This window comes from Ciconia boyciana, chromosome 13 (assembly GCF_034638445.1).
Source record: "Ciconia boyciana chromosome 13, ASM3463844v1, whole genome shotgun sequence".
NCBI lineage: Eukaryota > Metazoa > Chordata > Aves > Ciconiiformes > Ciconiidae > Ciconia > Ciconia boyciana.
In genome coordinates this window covers 8,613,641-8,632,957 of record NC_132946.1, presented here as the reverse complement: position 1 = coordinate 8,632,957, position 19,317 = coordinate 8,613,641, and the positions used below count along the sequence as shown (strand labels likewise).

General features: G+C 38.1%; 2 protein-coding genes across 8 annotated transcripts in view; one reads left to right on the top strand and one right to left on the bottom strand.

Moving 5' to 3' along the window:
* Nucleotides 1-12,706, top strand: part of LOC140658887 (radial spoke head 10 homolog B-like) — a 24,889-nt gene extending 12,183 nt beyond the window's left edge. For all 5 annotated transcript variants that reach the window (XM_072877910.1, XM_072877909.1, XM_072877907.1 and 2 more), the window contains 5 exons: nt 1,061-1,112; nt 1,626-1,736; nt 2,844-3,039; nt 3,496-3,731; nt 11,124-12,706. In XM_072877910.1, the coding sequence (XP_072734011.1) occupies nt 1,061-1,112; nt 1,626-1,736; nt 2,844-3,039; nt 3,496-3,697 (561 nt within the window). In that variant the 3' untranslated portion in view covers nt 3,698-3,731; nt 11,124-12,706. The remainder of the gene's footprint in view (nt 1-1,060; nt 1,113-1,625; nt 1,737-2,843; nt 3,040-3,495; nt 3,732-11,123) is intronic.
* CCZ1 (CCZ1 homolog, vacuolar protein trafficking and biogenesis associated) lies at nt 4,242-19,317 on the bottom strand. Of its 3 annotated transcripts, XM_072877912.1 has the most exons (15): nt 19,109-19,317; nt 17,358-17,455; nt 17,140-17,233; nt 16,968-17,042; nt 15,891-15,938; nt 15,184-15,267; nt 12,701-12,876; nt 11,977-12,058; nt 11,268-11,329; nt 10,235-10,346; nt 9,592-9,625; nt 9,109-9,226; nt 6,793-6,951; nt 5,754-5,881; nt 4,242-4,587 (listed from the first exon to the last, which is right to left on the bottom strand). In XM_072877912.1, the coding sequence occupies exons 1-15, from the start codon at nt 19,211-19,213 to the stop codon at nt 4,532-4,534; spliced, it is 1,431 nt and encodes a 476-aa protein (XP_072734013.1). In that variant the 5' UTR covers nt 19,214-19,317; the 3' UTR covers nt 4,242-4,531. The 3 variants fall into 3 exon arrangements, with proteins under 3 accessions (XP_072734013.1, XP_072734014.1, XP_072734015.1); XM_072877913.1 differs by lacking the exon at nt 5,754-5,881; XM_072877914.1 differs by lacking the exons at nt 4,242-4,587; nt 5,754-5,881; nt 6,793-6,951 and adding an exon at nt 6,960-8,744.

Sequence of the window (19,317 nt, the reverse complement as noted above, 5' to 3'; positions counted from 1 at the left end):
CATCTAGTATTAAATACAGTGTGTTTCTGTGCCTGGATCCATGTATGAGCCTAGAAGTGGTGCATTTCCATTGCTAACAAAGCATTTGCTCCCACACATACCCTCAGCTATTGTTATTTAGAATATTGGGTGGTATCTTCTACATTAACTAAAACAGTGGTGAATAAAGCTACAGTTTTATCTTTATTTGCAAGGTGGGGAGTGAGAGGCTGAGAAGTGGGCAGAGAGATTTAGCAGCACTGGGGAAGGTAACTGTAATATAATTCCTAAAACACTTTTCAGAATTCTTCCAGCAAACTTTTCACCTTCACTGCCGTTACAATTTTGTACCCAGTGGGTGACTATAATGAGAATCTTGATATTCCAAGAACAAAAATGGATTGTCTTACCCCTATGATTTCAGGGTAAGATAGTAAGGATTACTGTTTTGTACTGGAATCATGGAAATCAGACAGAGAATTTGGAAACTTCCTGACTTTTAAAAAAAATACCAACACTTAGAAAACAGAATTGTGTTTGACTGGAGTTTTTGTGAGACTTTTACTGTTGCTCGTCTGAAGAGAGTGGCATCATCAGGCTGCAGAAGATGCTTGGGATGACAGTTGGAAAGATTTCAAAGCATCCTTCTCAGATATACTCTTGAATGTTGTTCTCTCCTTTTCACTCAATATAATTCCTGCAGTATATTCCTATAGTCAGGAATAGTAATTCATTATTGTTTCCTCAGGAGCAGATGAATAATAGTATGTAGAGCAACATGTAAGAACAGAGGGACATGTCTAAGAACAGGAGCTTTCATTCTCTGTACTTCTATCTTTCACTAGCTCTGAAATAGGATAATCCTACTTCCCTGGCTGGTATCAACTGATTTGCTAATACTTGGAAGTGTGAAACACTATTGCAATTTAAATGTTTTGAAATAGGCATAATTGCAGAATGCATTTGGCTGGCAGAATGCTTTGGAGATAGGAATTTGCATGACTCATGGAGCTGTGATTTCACTTTTTAATTTGAACACAAGTCCAGGGATTTAGTAACTGAATTTAAAACTTCTTGACAGCCACTGAGACCTTGTGAAGACAGAGGGCATGCTCTTCAGGAATCTCTACTGGGTGAGTACTGTAGTTACCATAAGCATCTATAAGCAGAGGTGCTAGAGGAGATTCACTCTTTCTACAACTTCAAAGATTATTAAAACAGTAGCTAATCATTGAAACAGCTGGATGTATTGCAATTACAGAGGGTAGCTGCATTCACTTTAGCAATTATGACAAGGTTTATGTTTAGCTTTCCACACCTGCTATACACAGATAGCTGGACAAGTTTGAATCTCGGAACTTTTTGTGCTTTTTAGTTAGAAGCTATCACATTTTCCTGAAAAATAACTTAAAGGCTTTTTAAAACTACATTCTTCCTCTTCTGTCCCATTTATTTGGGCATGGAAACAGGAGACTGAACACTGTACTATGCCTTCATTATAAACAAACTTTTCATCAGTACAGAAGTGTTTGAACCACAGGTCTAGCTGTAAGGTCAGATGACGATTTCTATTTGTTTGTGCTGAAGATTAAACCTGATCTTTAATGCACAGAATTTAATTTAATTTTCTTTCTTTGCAATATCAGATACTGTCCTCTCATTTCACACAACTCATAGAGATATCAAAGATGTTCCGTCGTTCTTCAGCTGGGATGCAGAAAAAGAACAAGATTTCTGTCCAGCAAAGGAATTGACAGGTAAAGCAGTCCTACTGTTTTAAGACTAACACAAAAAAATCCCTCGTAGTTTGAATTGCAAAATTCTAATTGTATATGCAGATTTCAGCTTGTCACAAGAGGGCAGTAAGTGAACATTAATTCTGGAGGAAGATTTTTAAATAAAATTTTTAAAAGAAATTTTTTAAAGAAAATGAAACTTAATACTTAAATGAGACCTTTAAGTACTGACTTAAATAGTTTCCCCAATTTTAAAATGCCACATTTTATTTGTAGGGCATCTATAAGCTGTAATTTGTATTTACTCTGAGAAGCTCAATCTGCAAGCCTGCCCATTTTTTTTAATGTCTTGGACAAATAAAAGATATTACTGTTATATCTTGCTTCTTTTACTTAATATAAGAATTATTATTAATGGTGTGCCACCATTAGCTGGGCTAAGATGTCTTATGTTATGACAGGCCAGCATTCATGCAGAAGAGAAATCAGTAAGAGCATTTTTCATACGTTGAGGCTAATAACCTTTTTTATACCATCTCCCTTCTGGCTGATTAGCAAATCTCATCTGGGTTGGTTTTTTGTGCTTGTTAAATGTTTTCTACAGATAAAGAACCCAAATCCAAAAACATAGGTAGACAAGGATCTTTGTGTAGTCATCATCTCTTTCACTGAAATCTGATGACTGAAAAGTTACAGATCTGAAAAAACATTATTTCTTAAAGAACCAGCAGATGGGCCCTAGCCTATTTTTTGACAGTCAAGACAATTGGATGCTTGCATGCAATTGTGTTCTTTCAGGTAGTCATGTTTGTTCCTCTGTTCCCCCATGCACAGGAGTCATGGATGCTGAACTGTCATTAGATTACTGCAGAAGACACTTACCATAGGATTAAAGGGGAAAGTTCATATTCTTTTGATGCCATTCCCAGGGACAAGTCACTTGGAAGACCCACAAAAGGGCCATCCCCTTTCACATGCATCATCAGTTAAGCATTTCTCACAGGTGTCATCTTCTGTACCATGCAAAAGCCAGACTGTTGCAGAGTATCAGATCTGAAATACTATAGTCCAAAACACATTTGAAATAGAAGTTCCCTGCTAAATAAATGTTTAATTTACATGTTGCAGATGAACCAAAAGAAGCCAAAAGTGAACAAGATGAGGAATTTAGTCTGTGGATGTGTCAGATGCAAATCTTTTTTACAACTAAGTTCTTTCCTGCCTACCAGCATGAAAAAGTGCTGAGGGAAAAAATGAAAGAAAATCAAATACAGGATGCTGAATTAGCTAGGCTGAGAAAGATCAAGGATGAGGAGCTGGCAAAGTGAGTGTTGTATCTTGTCTTGAAGTACTGTTATCTTCTACTAACAAAATTATTGAAAATTAGAAGAGTGCTTTGATAAAGTAGTATAGCACACTAACTGGGAAAACAAACAATAATAAGCAACATACAGAATGTAACTCGTGACTTCTATTACTGTTGGGAGTAACAAATACAGGCTCCTTTCAGATTACAGAACTCTTAACTCTCTGATATTTCCTGGCACTTGAGCCCTGCAGTTAAGATGTTTGGTTGGTTTTGTTTGGTTTGTTTTTTTTTTTTTCTTACATACTATAAGTCAGACTTGAAGTGGTAACTAGACAGATTTTTCTGCTCCTCTACAATATGACAGTTTATATTACTCATACTGTGAATATAGTTGTAGTTGCTTAGCCAGTACAAATCTGTCTTCTCCCCCCTGCCCTTGCAGTACATTAAATCTAAACTTTGTTCACTTAGACTTATTGCTGGAAGAGAAGAAGCAGCAAAAAGGCAAGAAGCAGCTGCAGCAGAAAAACCATTTGACTCCAAGAGTGCAGATTTTAAGGAGTTAGAGGAGCTTGTCATACAGTTAGTACCCCCTCCAAAGGAAGAGGCGCCCATTGTAGCAGCCCCAGTTGTCACCAAGGTGCCTGCTGGCAAAAAGAGAAAGAATAAATAAATCTTCTGCTGAGAAGTACTGAAGCTTCAAGTAGGTAAGTACTCTTCAAATAAGAAAAACAACAACAGAACCACACGTGCAGTAAGGTCTCACATACAAGTATGATAAAACTGTATGCCCAAGACTTGCTGGTTTAAGAGGGAAACTGTCTGTTCTTACACCCAAGGGTCTTGGGAAGGAGAATATAGTCACTTACATGAGTGTAACCCTTTAAAGAAAACTATTCCAGAAGTCAAGTATTTGACTTGTACCTAAGAAATGCCTCAGTGTTGATACAAGAACTGGTATCTTGTCATGACTGTATGTCCTAATTAAATGATTTCTGCTTAAAACATGATTTGACTGAAATACTGCATATAAACAAAAGTATGTAAATTTGACAAAGAATATAAATCATGCTGAAGTAGGAGCTGCAAAGAACAGGTCAACCTAGAACGTTCTTTGTTCGGGGGTCTTTTGTAACCAGTCTAGTTTCACGTTGTAGAAAATTAGCAGAAAGTCACATAATGATGCAAATGAACACAGGAAAACAAAAAGATGCCCTTAAAAGTGTAACAATTATTAGCTTTATTTTCCAGTAAAATATTCACATAACGATATCAGAATGGAATGGTACAGATGAATTCTGACTGGTTTTAATTAGTTTGCACATAAACTTTTAAAATCTAAAAATTTTTATGATCAGAGTTTACAGATTTTAGTAGAAATTTTGATTCTTACAAAGCAAGTATTGCTTTACTATTGTCATTATTCCAGTCAATAATATGACTAATAACTTTTCATGTTGAACAAGTGTCTGACATCGACATCTTCAATAAATCAGCCCTTTGCAGATCAATCCAAGAAGAAAATATTATTAAACTGTGTTGCACAAAGTTTCTTCACTTCTTCTGTTAAAAAAAAAAAAGATATTTCAGTATGATATTTTACAGGAACCTCTGCAAAAAACCAACCCTGGGGATCATCCAGCAGAATATAATTGAATTCAAACAGAAAAAAGCCTAGGAGTTTCTAATGTAGAAATACACTTAATTTTATTCTGTCTTCAGTTAGAGAAAGTTGAGTCAAGTCTGACATTTCACACTGTCTGAAAGATGAGTTGTATTCTAAGTGGCTAAAGTGTAAAGGATGGTTTGAGTTTGACAAGATGAATAACCCAGCAGCAAACTTTTACACTTGCAACAGCAGAAGACTTAGCTTCAACACAAGGAAGTATATTGTAACCCCTTGTCAGGGGAAGGAGAGATTAGTGTAATCTGTTAAAATAAATCAAGTCAGCAAAACTTTTGCTTTGTGCTATTTGGCAGACAACACTCAGGAGTAGCAGTACTTCCTAAGTTTTATCAGGCACAGAAACACTCATTTACTGTTCCTGTATGGCAGGTTTGATCCTGAAAGACAATTAGAAATCATTGTCTAAGTCATGCAACTCCTTCTTTTTAAAATTTAGGTTGCTAGGCTTTGGTCTTGGAAAAGTATTAATTCTTTTCCATCATCCAAGTGAGCACATTGCCTCCTACTAAAACAGAGCGCCCTAAAATTGCTGCAAGTAAGACTCAAACTGCCATTTCTCTTAGTCTATTCAAAAGCTTATTGCATCTTAATGTTAATTTGCACTCTTAGTCATAGTAAATAATTCTCAAAACAGCATTAGAAACAAGACAACAATAGAATGAGGATCACTGATAGGATAGACATTATGTATAAGTAACCTACCCATGGATCATTGACAAATAAAACCTAACTCAGATGTAAATATGTCCATCTCTCACCTGCAATACACATCATCAATTACTCCTAAACTAAGCTCACAGAACTCTCCCCTATTATTTGAAGGAGGAGGAAAGACTGATTAATAATTAAGAATGTCTGCTGAATATTTATACTATTCTTTCACAGTTGGTAGAAGGCAGACTAAAACCTTATGCAAACTTACCTGGTCTAGCATAGATAAATCCCTCTCTAGATTTCTTGTGAGATGGATTTTTTTTTACTTCTCCAGGGACATACATTTTAGTAGTAACTGTATTTAAAGGTAATAAAAAACAACCCTTACCATTAACTTCAATCAGATTTGCATTTTTTTGATTCAAAATAACATACAGTTCTCGCTGGTCAGACTTTTTCCCAACTACCCAGTAATCACTCATTGCCTTCACAATAATTTCCTCATCTTCATCAACTCTGAAAGAAGTTTTAGAAAGTAAAGAAGATGGCAGCACGTTCATCTTCAACAACTTTAAGCTGTCCTAATGATTACAAATATATAGCAATCATAATGATTGCTACACAGCGACCAAATAACAAAAGGTGGAGATGGTACAGTGAATCTAAGCTTTCACATATGTACTTGTCAAACCTAGAACTAAACCATGCTCAACAACTTGATATATTGCATAAAGCTGTCACTAACCCAATATTTCCACAATATGATGAAACATTCGTTTTTCATTTATAGAAAAATGAAAACCTTGTCCTTAAGCAGAGTGGGAAAATAGCTAGTCGCTAATTAGAGTTACAGACATCACAATCATTCAGCATTTTCATGTTCTGTATTAGTTTTTATAATGACAGAGGGTCTCTCCCACTTTGAAGCATGATACCCATTGACAAGTCACTTATCTTCTCTATGAGCACTATTGTAGTAACTGCAAGGTTTGTGTTTCATCTATTGTCTAATCCCTAAAAGCAGCCAGCTGTTTCACAGGAGGGTATAATATAGGCAGAAGCAAGTTTCCCTGTCCTTTATACTACTTACCCAGAGATTAGCCAGACTTAAATGCAAAAGCACTAAGCTTCACATCCCTTCTAAGTTTGTTTGGCTACTCTGAAGCTTCAAATAAGATTAGGTATTTTCTTGGATAGAGGCCCTGGCCCTTCTTTAAATTATTTTTTTAAAAGGACAATAGAAGTTTTGTTTAAGACAGACTACTTCTAAACCAACACAAAATACCAGATATGACCCATGTTACACAATTTCTCACAGAGCTATGAATAGCCATCCATGAACATAAAGACATGAAAGCTTCACTCACTTGAAAAAAAAAAATCTACTTGACAGAAGGAGTTACAACTATTTAATAGTTTAGCATTACCTGGAGAAGTCACTGTTGATGTCACCGAGAATCTTCATGAGGTCAGGGTGAACAGATGCAAGTGATACACTGGGTGTTTTCCTCATGTGAATGGTACTTTTCTCTGCCAGGTTCATGTGATTGAAATAAATAAACTTAAACTGAGGCTCCTTCTCAGCCCTAGGAAGATTGGGAAAAAAAACCCAAACAACCAAACTCATGAATACAGACATGTTCTGTAAGCAGAGGCTTACCTGTTCTCTGTGAACAGGTAACTAGCCAGTGCAAAGCTTACTCAGACCTCCTGAAGTGAAGTGGACACACAAGCCTCCAAAACTAGCCAGTTTTTCCCCTTCTGCTACTTAGGCTGCTAGTAAATGGACACAGGGGAGTCTAAAGGCCTTGTCCTACTTCCCAGTAGTAGTTTGCATTTTTCTAATGAGCTGTTTTTTCTCCGTCCCCATTTTGTTTCCTTGCTCCCCTGTGCCAGTCTAATCTGGCTTGAATGGATGCTAGGTCTTTAATTTGATTATTAAGTAATCTTCCACTCATGTCTTTGTTATTTGTTACAATCAAAAGAACTCTTCCCCCCATCATTTGTGTGGGCCAATCAAGAAACTATTTTCAAACTCCTGCCTTGGCAGTCTTCCTCCATTTCCTCTTTTATTAGGTTAATATAAAAATCTGTCACTTAGAGCTATAGTTTTGGTGGAAGTCACAACAAATTCGGACTGGCAAAAACTGGCTATAGCAATTGGTACTTCAGGCTATGTATTATTTAGAATCAGGAAGATACGATGATGACACCCTCACCTCAGCAAACAACTAGATACCCTTGCTCTGTCACCCAGATGCATTAGTGTCAAGAAACTGTATCATGTTTTCACGACACTATGGCATTAAACTTTAAAAGAGTTAAAGCTGCCAAAGCTGGTCCCAGATGACATTAAAAAAACCCCCAAGTTTAATGATTTAGTAGATTGGCACAATTTTAAGCACATCCTATTCTATACCCTGTGATTTTGTTGATTGGGCATGCTACCACTAAATAAGTTCAGTCACACACCTATCTTTGGTTTAATTCCTCTCTTGTTGTCATATGCGATGCTGTTCTTGCTTCCCCAACTAAAAAATTACCTCAAAATAAATACAATTTTATGGAAAGTCAGCTGTAATTCTAAGGGAAGTATATTTTCCAAAACACTAACATCCTTTTTCATTTGACTACTTTTTTGCCCCTCAAGTAGTTACCTTAGTCCTGCAAAACAGAAAGAATAAGACAGTTTTTTCCTCACCTACTATACACGGCAACACTTCAAGAAGCAGTAATTCTGGAAAAAAGTACTTAACTGTAAAGCTTGCATTGTAACCAAATAATCCACTTACTAAAATCCCCATTCCAAGCTGTTAAACAAAAGCTGTTCTAGTATTTAGACCTTCATTTTCCTTTTGGATTTGTAACAGGAGTTAAGAATTACATATGCTCCCTCCAAGCTATAAGTACTTGTGTCTAAGGCAATACTCAGACAGCTAGTGGTGTCAGTGTCCACTTGATGTGAAAAATACAGGTTTTAACATTATACAAAATAGCAGAAAGTCAAAGGAAATCAGCACAGAGAAGGATGTGGGCACAAAGACAGTGATATTCTTAATTTTATTTTTTTTTTTAACTCAAATGTTTTTCTAGCCCAAGGACTATTTCTGAACATTATGAGGCTGTTTTCCTCAAGAAAAGTTAGAAAGTATAAACTGAAGTTAAGATTTTGCAGGAACTGCTACTTCTCTACTTCAACATGGGGGACAGTGACAGCAGACTACCACTTCAGCTGGCATTTTTGCCATCTTGTAGGTATTTCTGCAAGCACAGTAATCTGTAGAACTCATCATCTCCATGGGTCAGCTAGTTTCAGTTCACATATGAAAGAAACAAGAAGTGGAACTTCAGGTTTTGCATCTCAATAATCTGCTGACAGCTGGAGGATGAAGAGGCAGAATCTTAATTGATAATAGTGAAGTTTATCTTAATATTTACATGATTTTTTCTGCAACAATTATGCACGTAGAGGAAAAAGGGAGCCACACAACAGCAGCCACACAACAGAATTCGTTCCTAAATTAACATGTATGTTGTTACTTCATGGAGACCTAAATATGCAACAACAGGCACTTTGTGAATGCTTAAGATGCAGAAAGGTAGATAAACATCATTTAAAGTACACCATTAACTCAATGGTTTCAACATTTGGGCTCACGTTACCATTATTTAAGCAGTTCATTAAACCTACTTTTTAACCAACTAATGAGGGACTGCGACAGGAACAGAAATGTGGTACAAACCCTGATATTCTCTTGTTGATGTTGTATTGTTCACATATGTCTGATGCTAACACGGTAAGTTGAGGCCCAACAATGCTGTCCAGTTTACGGCAAAACTCCAGCGTAGGCGGAATTGAAGCTAGGTGGCAGGTAAAGAAAAGGGAGAGATGAGATCCTCTTCCCACAGCTGAAGGTACAGTTTCTGTAGTTGTTTACTTTAAACATCAGTGAGAGTCCTGGGACAAATTTCTCTCATAATTATAACCTTACGGATTATTTTGAAAGTGCATGGCTAACTGAAGCAATATTTAGTCATTTTATTGTGTAAACTGAGTTACTTATACCACTGGAACAAAAATCAAAAGACTGATAAAAGCACTCATGAAGAACACATTCAAATAACAAATTAACGTTGAGTATTTTTCAAGAGTAAAACAAGTTGCATATAATAGCATTTTGTACTAACTATGTCTTGCCAAGTAAATGATGCTAATAGGTACTTACCATCAATCATAAAGCAGACAGCTGCACTCATGGCCTGGAACAAAAAAGTTAAAGCAAAAAAACCATTTACAATAGGTTACCTCAACTACCTCAGATAAATGACAATACTTCAGTGAGGTCACACACAGGTAAACCAGTTAAAAAAAAAAATCTAGTTTAAAGGTAACACTACAATAGGATAATCTCTTCGCAATCCTGCACAACATAGGATAGTTATGATTTTAAAATTCAGCCCAGTTAACAGTTTTTAAGTTGTAGGGGAAAGGTAAAATTTGCTAAAAATGCATTTTATGCAAGGATACATGTCTGCAAGAAACTTGCATTTCATTTAAAAAAAATATTTTTTTGTTTTATTGATTAATGCTAAATAAAGCCAGGTATGAAACCACTTAAAGTAACTGAAGGCTGGTGTTTTGTTTTAGTGAAACAACTGTTTGTTTTGGGGAGGGTACAGGAGGGGGGAAAAGAGGATTCAGGCTTTAAAGCTTCTTGCTAGAAACACCAGAGTTTTCTGTCTCTCTGCTTTAAGCTAGTCCTCTCAATGCACCTTTCTATACAATTCATAAGTACTTCACATCATTGTCGTCTTCATTGTATATAGATTCCCAATACTGTGGAATAATTGCAGAGAAAAATGCAATACCTTATAAACAATTAAATGAAGCTCTTCGTAAGTGTCATCAGTGTTAACAAATATTTTGGGGAAACGGCATTTTGCTTCTGGATCATTAAGATTTAAAGGCCCAGTAAGAAACCTAGAAAATAATTCAATAGGTCAGATGCAATGAATTCTTATATTTGTTTCTCCTATATAACAGATGTTTTTGAAACTAGCAATTACTTGCATGTATGAATATATTTGAATACAATGAGTCTTCAGCTATCCAGATAGGTGTAGAGCCCTTTATATATAATCTCAGCACTCTTACATTTTCAAAGTAGTATTTGCATATATGCTCCAAAGAGTTACAGAAACAGGATCAGAAAGCCAGAATAACGCCAAGGAAATAAACCGCGCAGATCATCAAAGAAACAACAATAAAACTCTTTCCACATTCAAGCTGTGACTGTCTTTAAAATGCCTTTTTTTTTTGCTGCTGGGAAAGCACTCTTCCTTTGCTTTCCAACAGTACATTCAAATTAGTTTTATGTAGAACGGTGGGGTATTAGAAGCACCTAACCGGGGGGGGGGGGGAAGGCGTGTGCCAGTGCCTCGGTCCCAAAATAATACAATAAATCAGGCAAGAGGAATTATCATGATTAAAGAAAGATGTCCAGTCCCACAATTATTCAAAATAATGTTGCCCAGCTGCTTAAGTACAGAATTCCCCACTCTGACATGCTGCATACAGAGGAAAAATAAATAGATAAATCCATACATTACATCTACACCTTTGTCTGAAGTGCTTGACTGAAAAGAAATGACCGGAGCACTTCCAACATTTTTTCATGCAGTGCATTAAGAACAGTGGGGAGGAAAAATAAATATGCAGTAATGTTAATGAAGCCTTTTCTCTTTTTTTTTCCCAAAGGTCAAGTTTTACATTGCACAAACTACTGTGTGACCCTCTGGAATGAACTGTGTGTGGAATATGTACTCAGAATACATGTACTCCTCCCAAACATTTTGCCCTTGAGGGAAGAAGCAGTAGATGGTGACAGTAAACAAGAGCTACCTTCCATAGTGTTGTAGATTTCCTGGCATTTCAGCACGTATTGGAGAATCTCTTCCTGCTAACTGAAGTGAAAAAGAACACACACAAGAAAAAAACAACTTAGAGGTATTTGCTGTTACTTTTTGTGGACTGTCTTTAAATCAAATCAAAGCAAACCACTTGAAGAAATTCACACTCATGAAGACATACACTTTTTGTGTAACATGAAGGAGGTAGAGCTAAAGTGTAAGAGATGCTGATAGAACAGGGCATTCTGATTTTGCATTTATTAATTTTAAAACTTAGCTTGTGGAGCTTTTTGATGGGGGAAGGGATAACTAACTCCATGTGGTCTTATGGCACTCCATGCTGCATTTAGCCATTAAGCTGAAGTGATTTGTTTGCAGTACTGAGCAGTCATCAGGTATCAACATTCAGTAAACTCCCTACCACCATCCCATATTCAGATTACCAGCACAATTCATATTGTAAGTGTTAGGTGCAAATACTACTGAGTTTAGTAAAGTGGCCTGAAAGCAATAAATCTCAGAATTCCTAAACTAAAATTTAAGAGGGGAGGGGAAGAGAGATACTCCCCTTTGGTATTTTAGCCCTTAGTGGTACCAGATAAATAGAAGAAAAAAACCCAACCAAACACAAAAACTAAAACCAACAACAACCTCCACCCCCCGCTTCCCCCTCCCACCCCCCCCAACCCCAGCTACCATACCTCAGGCTCCATGTGCCTTGGAAACAGAGATGTCGTGAGATATTTGTACAAAATTCTCATGTCATCTTGTTCCAGTCCACTCCTAGAACAGAGAGAAAAAGAAACACAAGTGATGTTTGTGCTGCAGTTCAGATCACATGTTTTCCTCTACCAAAACTCAGGGAAAGCACATACCAGACTATGGTAGCAACATTTCAGTGTCTCAGTAGATTCAATTCCGGAACATTCATTTTTAATAAAATGTTAGTTTATTTGCTAATACAAATAACATACAAATACAAACCACATCTAAATTAGCCGTAAACCAGAAAAGAAACAGAAACAATATTTAAACAAAGATCAAGTTTGCTATTCTTAAGCCCATTTTTAAGTAGAGCTCTTCACAAGCACTGCAACTTTCTGGTTCAGAACCATATGAAGAACAATACTCTAATTAACCTTCTCTACTAAAAGGTCCCACAGAGGAACTTGTGTATATGCACAGAGGCTCTGTGCGATGGAAATGACAAGAACACTTCTCTAGCTGCTCCTCAGGCCAACTTGGAAGTAATTATTTGGTACAAGTCAGAGATTTTAAAGCCAAAGACCAATGCCTTTCTTACATATCACTCATCCTACCATTCAGTTTTGTCATTTTCATGCAACTCTTTCACCGATTCAGAAGCTTTGCTATTATGGCACTTATTTATAGGATGAGAAATTGAAGAATTATTGAAGTACCTACCAGATAAGCTGGTCATTGTAGAGAAATGCAGTATACTTGACTATGTTCAGGCTTTCTTCCATCCTATTAATAAATGACTGAATTTTCAAGTAAGTCATTTTATCCAGTGGAAAGAAGCTGATTCCACAAAACACATCCAGCAGATCGCAAGACTGTAAATGCAGTGTCTGCAAGTACTAAGAGAATAATGACAGTTGTGTTTTAGAATTCAGAAAACTTCCAATGTGTAGATTTAAATAACAAATTTGAGTCTTATCCCCAGTAATGTACACTAACAATCCAAAAAACCCCCTTCAGTTCTACTTGTTTGACATATTCCTTCATGTGGGGGACAGACTTTTTAGCAGGGCCTGTTGCAATAGGACAAGGGGTAATGGTTTTAAACTAAAAGAAGGTAGATTCGGACTAGATATCATGAAGAAATTTTTTACGTTGAGCTTGGCGAAACACTGGAATTGGTTGCCCAGGTGGTAGATGCCCCGTCACTGGAAACATTCAAGGCCAGGTTGGATGGCGCTCCGAGCAACATGATCCAGTTGAAGATGTCCCTGCTCACTGCAGGGGGGTTGGACAAGATGACCTTTAAAGGTCCCTTCCAACCCAAACTACTCTCTTGATTCTATGTGTGAGTTTGTGAATATGATTCCAGGTGTCAGCTTACTATTAACCATAATGACAACAGCTTTTAAGGCTAGTTCAAGATCTTCTGAGAGGATAAAAAAGCACAGTCTATCTTACTAATATTTAATTTCAGAACTAACTCCGTAGAAATATTAGCAGATAAATCCATTAGTTTTCAATGTGCAAAGGAAAAGATAATTTCTATTATTCTTTCCTGATAGACTGTAACCTTTACCAAGAGATTTCAAATACACTATCAAATGCTCTGCTCTGTGAAAGATGAGTTATCCAATGGCTCCCTCTACAGTCATTTCACATTACCAAAAAAAACAAGTAGTAAAATACTTACAGACAAATAGATTATAAACTGTGACAGAGATCTGTCATACTAAGTCTCATTTCCTTTCAGAGTTTCAGTGCAGTCCAAGCCTGCCAGCAACATGTAGCCAATTTGTTCAATAGGGTTATAATAGAACAACTTGCATGACCAAACTTCTTAAGCATTTCTAATTCCCCAGCAAAAAAGAGAAACAACTTTTCCTTGGATTTCCTTCTGTTATACAAATCTATAGCAATTACTGTTTTATCTTCAGTAGGAATTTCAAAGAAAAACAATGTTTTAAAGATAAAAATCGATTACTTCCCTTTTTGCCATGCTCTATTTTTTAATTTAGTCTAGACAGAAGTATACACCAGCTAATCAAAGCAGTCCTTGTGCCAACAGTGTTCATTCTAGAGTCTATGGTAGTCTTACAAAAAAGAAGCAAAAAATCCCCAAAAACCCACAAGCAAAGGTTGTCCTAAAAATCAAACCGAACTATACTTTTGTTTACACTGTCACAACATTGTGTTATTTTAAAAACCTGTTAAGAGAACAAAATTTTAAACACCAGTAGACAGTGTCTACGCTCCATCATTATCAGAGATACCAATATTCACATCTCTACCACAAGAGAATTAACTGCTGACAGCAGTCCTCTGTTTCCTTCCATGCAAACGAGAAAAATGGGGGCAGACAGACACTTGGTTCCCATCTTTTAAAGCTAGCTTGATGAAACATTTCATGTAGGAACTCAAAGTTCTGCCAGACATGACTACTCAGTTACTTTACGTGAAAAATACCTGAATAATATTTGATGGATTTCTCGCTCAGAAATAGGTTTTGCTTTCCATCCTTTCACTAAAACATTTGCTTTTAAAGATTGCAGTTAAATTCTGAAGACTACTTGTAACCAAGGCAATATTTCCTGAAACGTTATCAGGCATGACTACTAATTCCACATGGGGCATGGGGTGGGGGGGAGAAGTTAAAAATTACAACTATCCCTTACTTCACAGTACTATGGGATTTTAAGTCTGCGCATGCAGGTTGTGGAATCTCCATCCCTGGATATTTTCATGACTCAACCAGCCAAAGCCCTGTACAGTCTAGTCTCAATTCAGTGCTACCCTACTTTGAGTAGGAGACTGAACTAGATGACCTGTCCAGATTCCTTCCAACCTGAATGACTCTGCAACAGTTACTCAAATAGGTCTGCACAGACTGTTACCACACTAACCAATTCAAATGTTAAAACAGAATTTCCAAAGAATGAACATGGTTCTACCAGAAAAAATATCCAGCAGTTAAGCTGTTCCATCAAGCCATAACCCTGCTTGTGGTCCAACTCCATTTAAAGAATCTACCCTGTTAGTAGGAAGCAGGAAGTATTTGAAAAAATGAGTAACCAGACTTTTTGTGTTACCACTACACCTTTTCCACTGCCTATTTTATCGTTACACTGCAGCCACTTAGAGGATATTTTTGCATTTTATTTCCAATGCAGAATCACACTGTATGTGCCTGAAAAATAAGGTCTTACCCGATGGAAGAATTTCTCTAGTCTCTCCTTTAGAACCTTTACACCTCCATCTTCCATGGCTTTCAGGAATGTGCCATTGAAAAGCTAATAGTTAAAAGAAAAATAAAAACAGTCAACTGGGTAATCATTTACAATAATTTCTTATAACTCAGCTGTGAATATAGCTAATTACAATACAGCCCCTGTTTCTCAGTATTTGGACTCCACATAGATCCAAATGTACCCCCTTTTTATTAAAAAAAACCTCTCTCAGATTTGCAGAGTCCAGGTATATATGGCAGCAGAGGCAGAATTAGATAGAAAAGGAAACTAAATTCTTTAATGGTAGATAAATTATTTATCTGTGTCACTTAAGTATCTTATGCTCTTGTTTTGTAAAAGCCAGATTGATGGCCTTTATCCAGTACTGTTTCTCCAACAGATAATATCTAAATCAAATGCTTAGTAGTGTAACTGCCCATGAAAGAAGAAATCGGGACTTCACAGAAATTAGAAGGCTCTTATTTTTACAGTAAGCTTATGAACCAGCACAGGTAACTGCAAAAGCTTTATTTTTCTCTTCCATCAATACCATTACAGCTTCAGGAAGAGAGCAGACAATAGTAATGAGACAAGAATGTCAAAGCAATGATGAGCTTGCACATTCAAATGGTACCATGAGGATCTCTCCCTCTGCTCAGAAGAGGAGCCTCTAGTATTAACTCTACCTTGTACATGCTGTAGCACTGCTGTAGGACCGAACTATAAACCTTGTCCTGCAGAAAAGAGAGCAGGACATTAGTATAAGCAGAGACAGAATTTCAAATATTTTGGCTGAGCTACACATAACATGTTTTCAAAGAGCCAGCAAACACACAAATTAGAGAAATCAATCTCTGAAAAGTTAAATAGCATTTTCAGTCAGCATCTAGAAATTTCTTTGTAAACTACTATTTCAATAAAGGGAGTCCCTTCCCCCCTTACATTTAATACCAAAAGCACCTTATTAACTCATGCACAAGACTCCAGTTACAAATAATGCTCTTCCCTAAGGCCAGTGGTCAGTGAAAATGAACTTATTTCTGACTAGTTTTCTCTTCATCCAGGTCAAAGGCTAAAGGAGGTGGGACACCACAGAAGGTTTTTATTGGGCTAGGATCTTAACCCAGATGAAAAAAAGACCACTCTATTTTGCCAGACAAACAATAAAGTATCTATGACACCAATCCTTTTTAGAACACAACGAGGAACAGAACTAGTGCACACTGCAGTGAACAGAGGCAGCATAAGCAACCAGCTTTTCAAATATTATCCCACCCGGCCAAATACCCTTCCTGTATACAATTAAACTGACCTAATGGTACTGCAGTTGGGACAAGAAATCCCATGATAGTTATGAGCTGTTTGTTTTTCCAGATTATTAGTAAAGATTAGTAGCAGTCTCAAAGTAGTAACATGTATACTTAAACCTAATAAAAATACGTAGATTTAAAATCTTGCAAGAACTTTATTAAACAGATCCTAAGAAATATTTGCCTATTCCAAGCTAAAAGTCTCACAGCTGTACCTTTCACTGATGTTTATTGCATGATCTTGAACTGCTATCTGGATAATTCTCTATCTTGCTCTCTTCTTTAAACTTTATTGAGAACTACTTTGCACTTTTTCCATTTATGGAGATAGATATATAAAAAATCAATTTGGCAGCAGTTCAAGAAGAATCAAACTAAGATATTTCTGGAGGTACTCTTAAAATACAATATAAACCATTAAAAAAAAAAAAAAAGGAAAAAGTTCAGTATTACCAGTAATTCTTCTTCCTGATATTCATACACTGGCTTTCCATCTTTGTGTTTTTCTATTATGGGATTCCGTACAACCTAGGAAGTGGAACAGGCTGGTATTAGACAATGCAGAATGCATTGAGAACATTGCGATATGATGTTTTAGAAATATGCATATCACATGCATAAGTACCATGACCATCCAGAAGTTTTCTTCAGGTTCGTGGAAGAACTGTCTATTCTTCTGCGTATGTAGGGATTTTGCAGGTTTTGTTGGACTAAAGGTCCTGGAAAGAAAACATATATGTAGACATAGATATTTATACACACTCAAAAAGAAAACATATGATTGGGCAATTTAAAATAGAGTGCTTGTGCTAACACAATGAGCCATGCAATCAGACTTCATACCTTGTGAATTGTACTATAGCTTCACATAGTCCCACGTTTCTTATTTTTTCATTCTTTTCTACTTCATTTGGGTGATAGAAGAGAATCTTCTTTTCTTCCTAAAATTTGAAAAAAGAATCAAAGCAAATGCATTTTAACAGAATCAGAGTTAGAGAATACTAAGTTTATGGTTTGCTTGGTTTTTAACTTTAATCTCTTAATTTCCTAGGCAGAATTTTATCTTGTACCTAAATGGACTTCTGTAAAACAAATAAAAGGCATATTTAAGCACCCTTAAGCAGTCAGTTATCCCAAGATATCTCAAAATGCTTTACAAATTCCAAGGCTATTGAAATCATACGCCCTAGTCACTTCACAGCTAGTTCAAAGCAAGGCTAGCTTCAAAGCCAGCTGAAAGCATGGCTAGCTTCAAAGCTAGCTCAGATTGCTCAAGGCCTTGTCCAGTCAAGGTTTGAATATCTCCAAAGATGGAGATTCCACAGCCTTTCCGGGCTCCGTTCTGCTGTTCAGGCTGCACAAATCCAGTTATCTAAGGCTCTCCTGGTACATCACGAACTGCAGCCCCCTGACTGATTCATGGGCCCTCCACTGGGCTTGCTTCAGTTTCTCAGTATTTTTCCTACTCAGGGAAGCCCCAGACAGAGTGCCCACCAGCAGTCTCACGAGTGCCAAACAGAGGGGAAGCAATCACTTCACTTGACCTGCTCATGCACACTCACTTGCACAGCCCAGGACACTTTTAGTTTTCACTGCCACAAGGGCACACTGCTCATTCACATACAACCTGTTGTTCACTAGGACTCCCTGGTCCTGTTTTGCAAAGCTGCCTTCTAACCAGTCAGCCCCTGACCTGTCATGGTGCATGAGATTATTTCATCCCACATGTGGGACTCTGCATTTGCCTTCGTTAAGCTCCACAAGGTTTCTGTTAGCCCATTTCCCCAGCTCGCTGAGGGTCCCTGTGAATAGCAGCCCTGCCCTCCAGTGTATCAACAGCTTCGCCCAGTTTGGAGTCACCCATGGGATTGCTGAGGGTGCACTCGGTCTCATCACCCTGGTCATTAATACATACATATGTACACTGCCCTGTTCAAAAACTATTAAAACAAAGCATTATCACATGAACCATATAATATGCTGTTATCTGAAAGCAGAGACTATAGCTTCTTGAATTTACTTATTAAAGATCACAGTAACAAGAAAACACTAGCAATAACTTGAATTTAACTAAGTTAAACACTAAGCTTTCTACCACGTTGTATCTACCTGGAGAAAGTTATTTTTAGAAAAAGTTACTGCATCAGGAAGAGATAGTAGCAGACCAGCTCCCCATCTACAGTATTTTACGTGCCACTGTTGAGAACCCGCTCAGTTACTGTTCCTTCTTCCTCCGAAGCAGATACAGATCTAGATGTACGTGGCACTCGTCCCTGGCCCCGCTGCAGACAGCTGACACACGAGCCCCGGGTGCCGACAAGGTGGCCTGGGGCCGCGGGCAGGCGGAGCCGCAGCTCCCTCCTCCCCAGCGAAGCGCCGCTCTGCGCCCCGAGGCCGCCGTTGTTCGGGGATGCTCCGCGGGGGGAAGCCTTAATCCCGCGGGCACAGGCTGCGGCCCAGGCCTCGGGGAGGGGCAGCGGGGCCGAGACGGCCGCCCCGGGGCCCCCTGCGGCAACCGAGGCCGGGACAGCGCTGGGTCGGGGGGGTGCCCTCCTCTCCCCGCAGCCCCGGGACGCGACGCCCTGCTCCGGTACCTCTCCCTCTTTGGGCCCCAGCTTGGGGTTGTAGATGAAGAAACTGAGCAGGGTCGGAGCTAGCTGTTTCTCCTGGCCGGCTCCCCCCGCCGCCGCCGTCGCCATACTGAGCCTGAAGCGAGCGCGCCTGGGGCCGGCAGCCGCCACACACCATCAGGGAGCAGCCCGTGGCCCTCCGCCGGCACCGACCCGCAGCACTTCCGCCTTCT

Excerpts from the sequence above, each read along its gene's own strand:
- CCZ1 (XM_072877912.1), bottom strand. The coding sequence starts at position 19,213 with ATGGCGACGGCGGCGGCGGGGGGAGCCGGCCAGGAGAAACAGCTAGCT. Across the intron at positions 15,939-16,967 it reads ATCAGGAAGAAGAATTACTG|GACAAGGTTTATAGTTCGGT; the intron begins GTAATACTGAAC and ends TCTTTTCTGCAG. Across the intron at positions 12,877-15,183 it reads TAGAGAAATTCTTCCATCGG|TACTTGCAGACACTGCATTT; the intron begins GTAAGACCTTAT and ends TTATTCTCTTAG.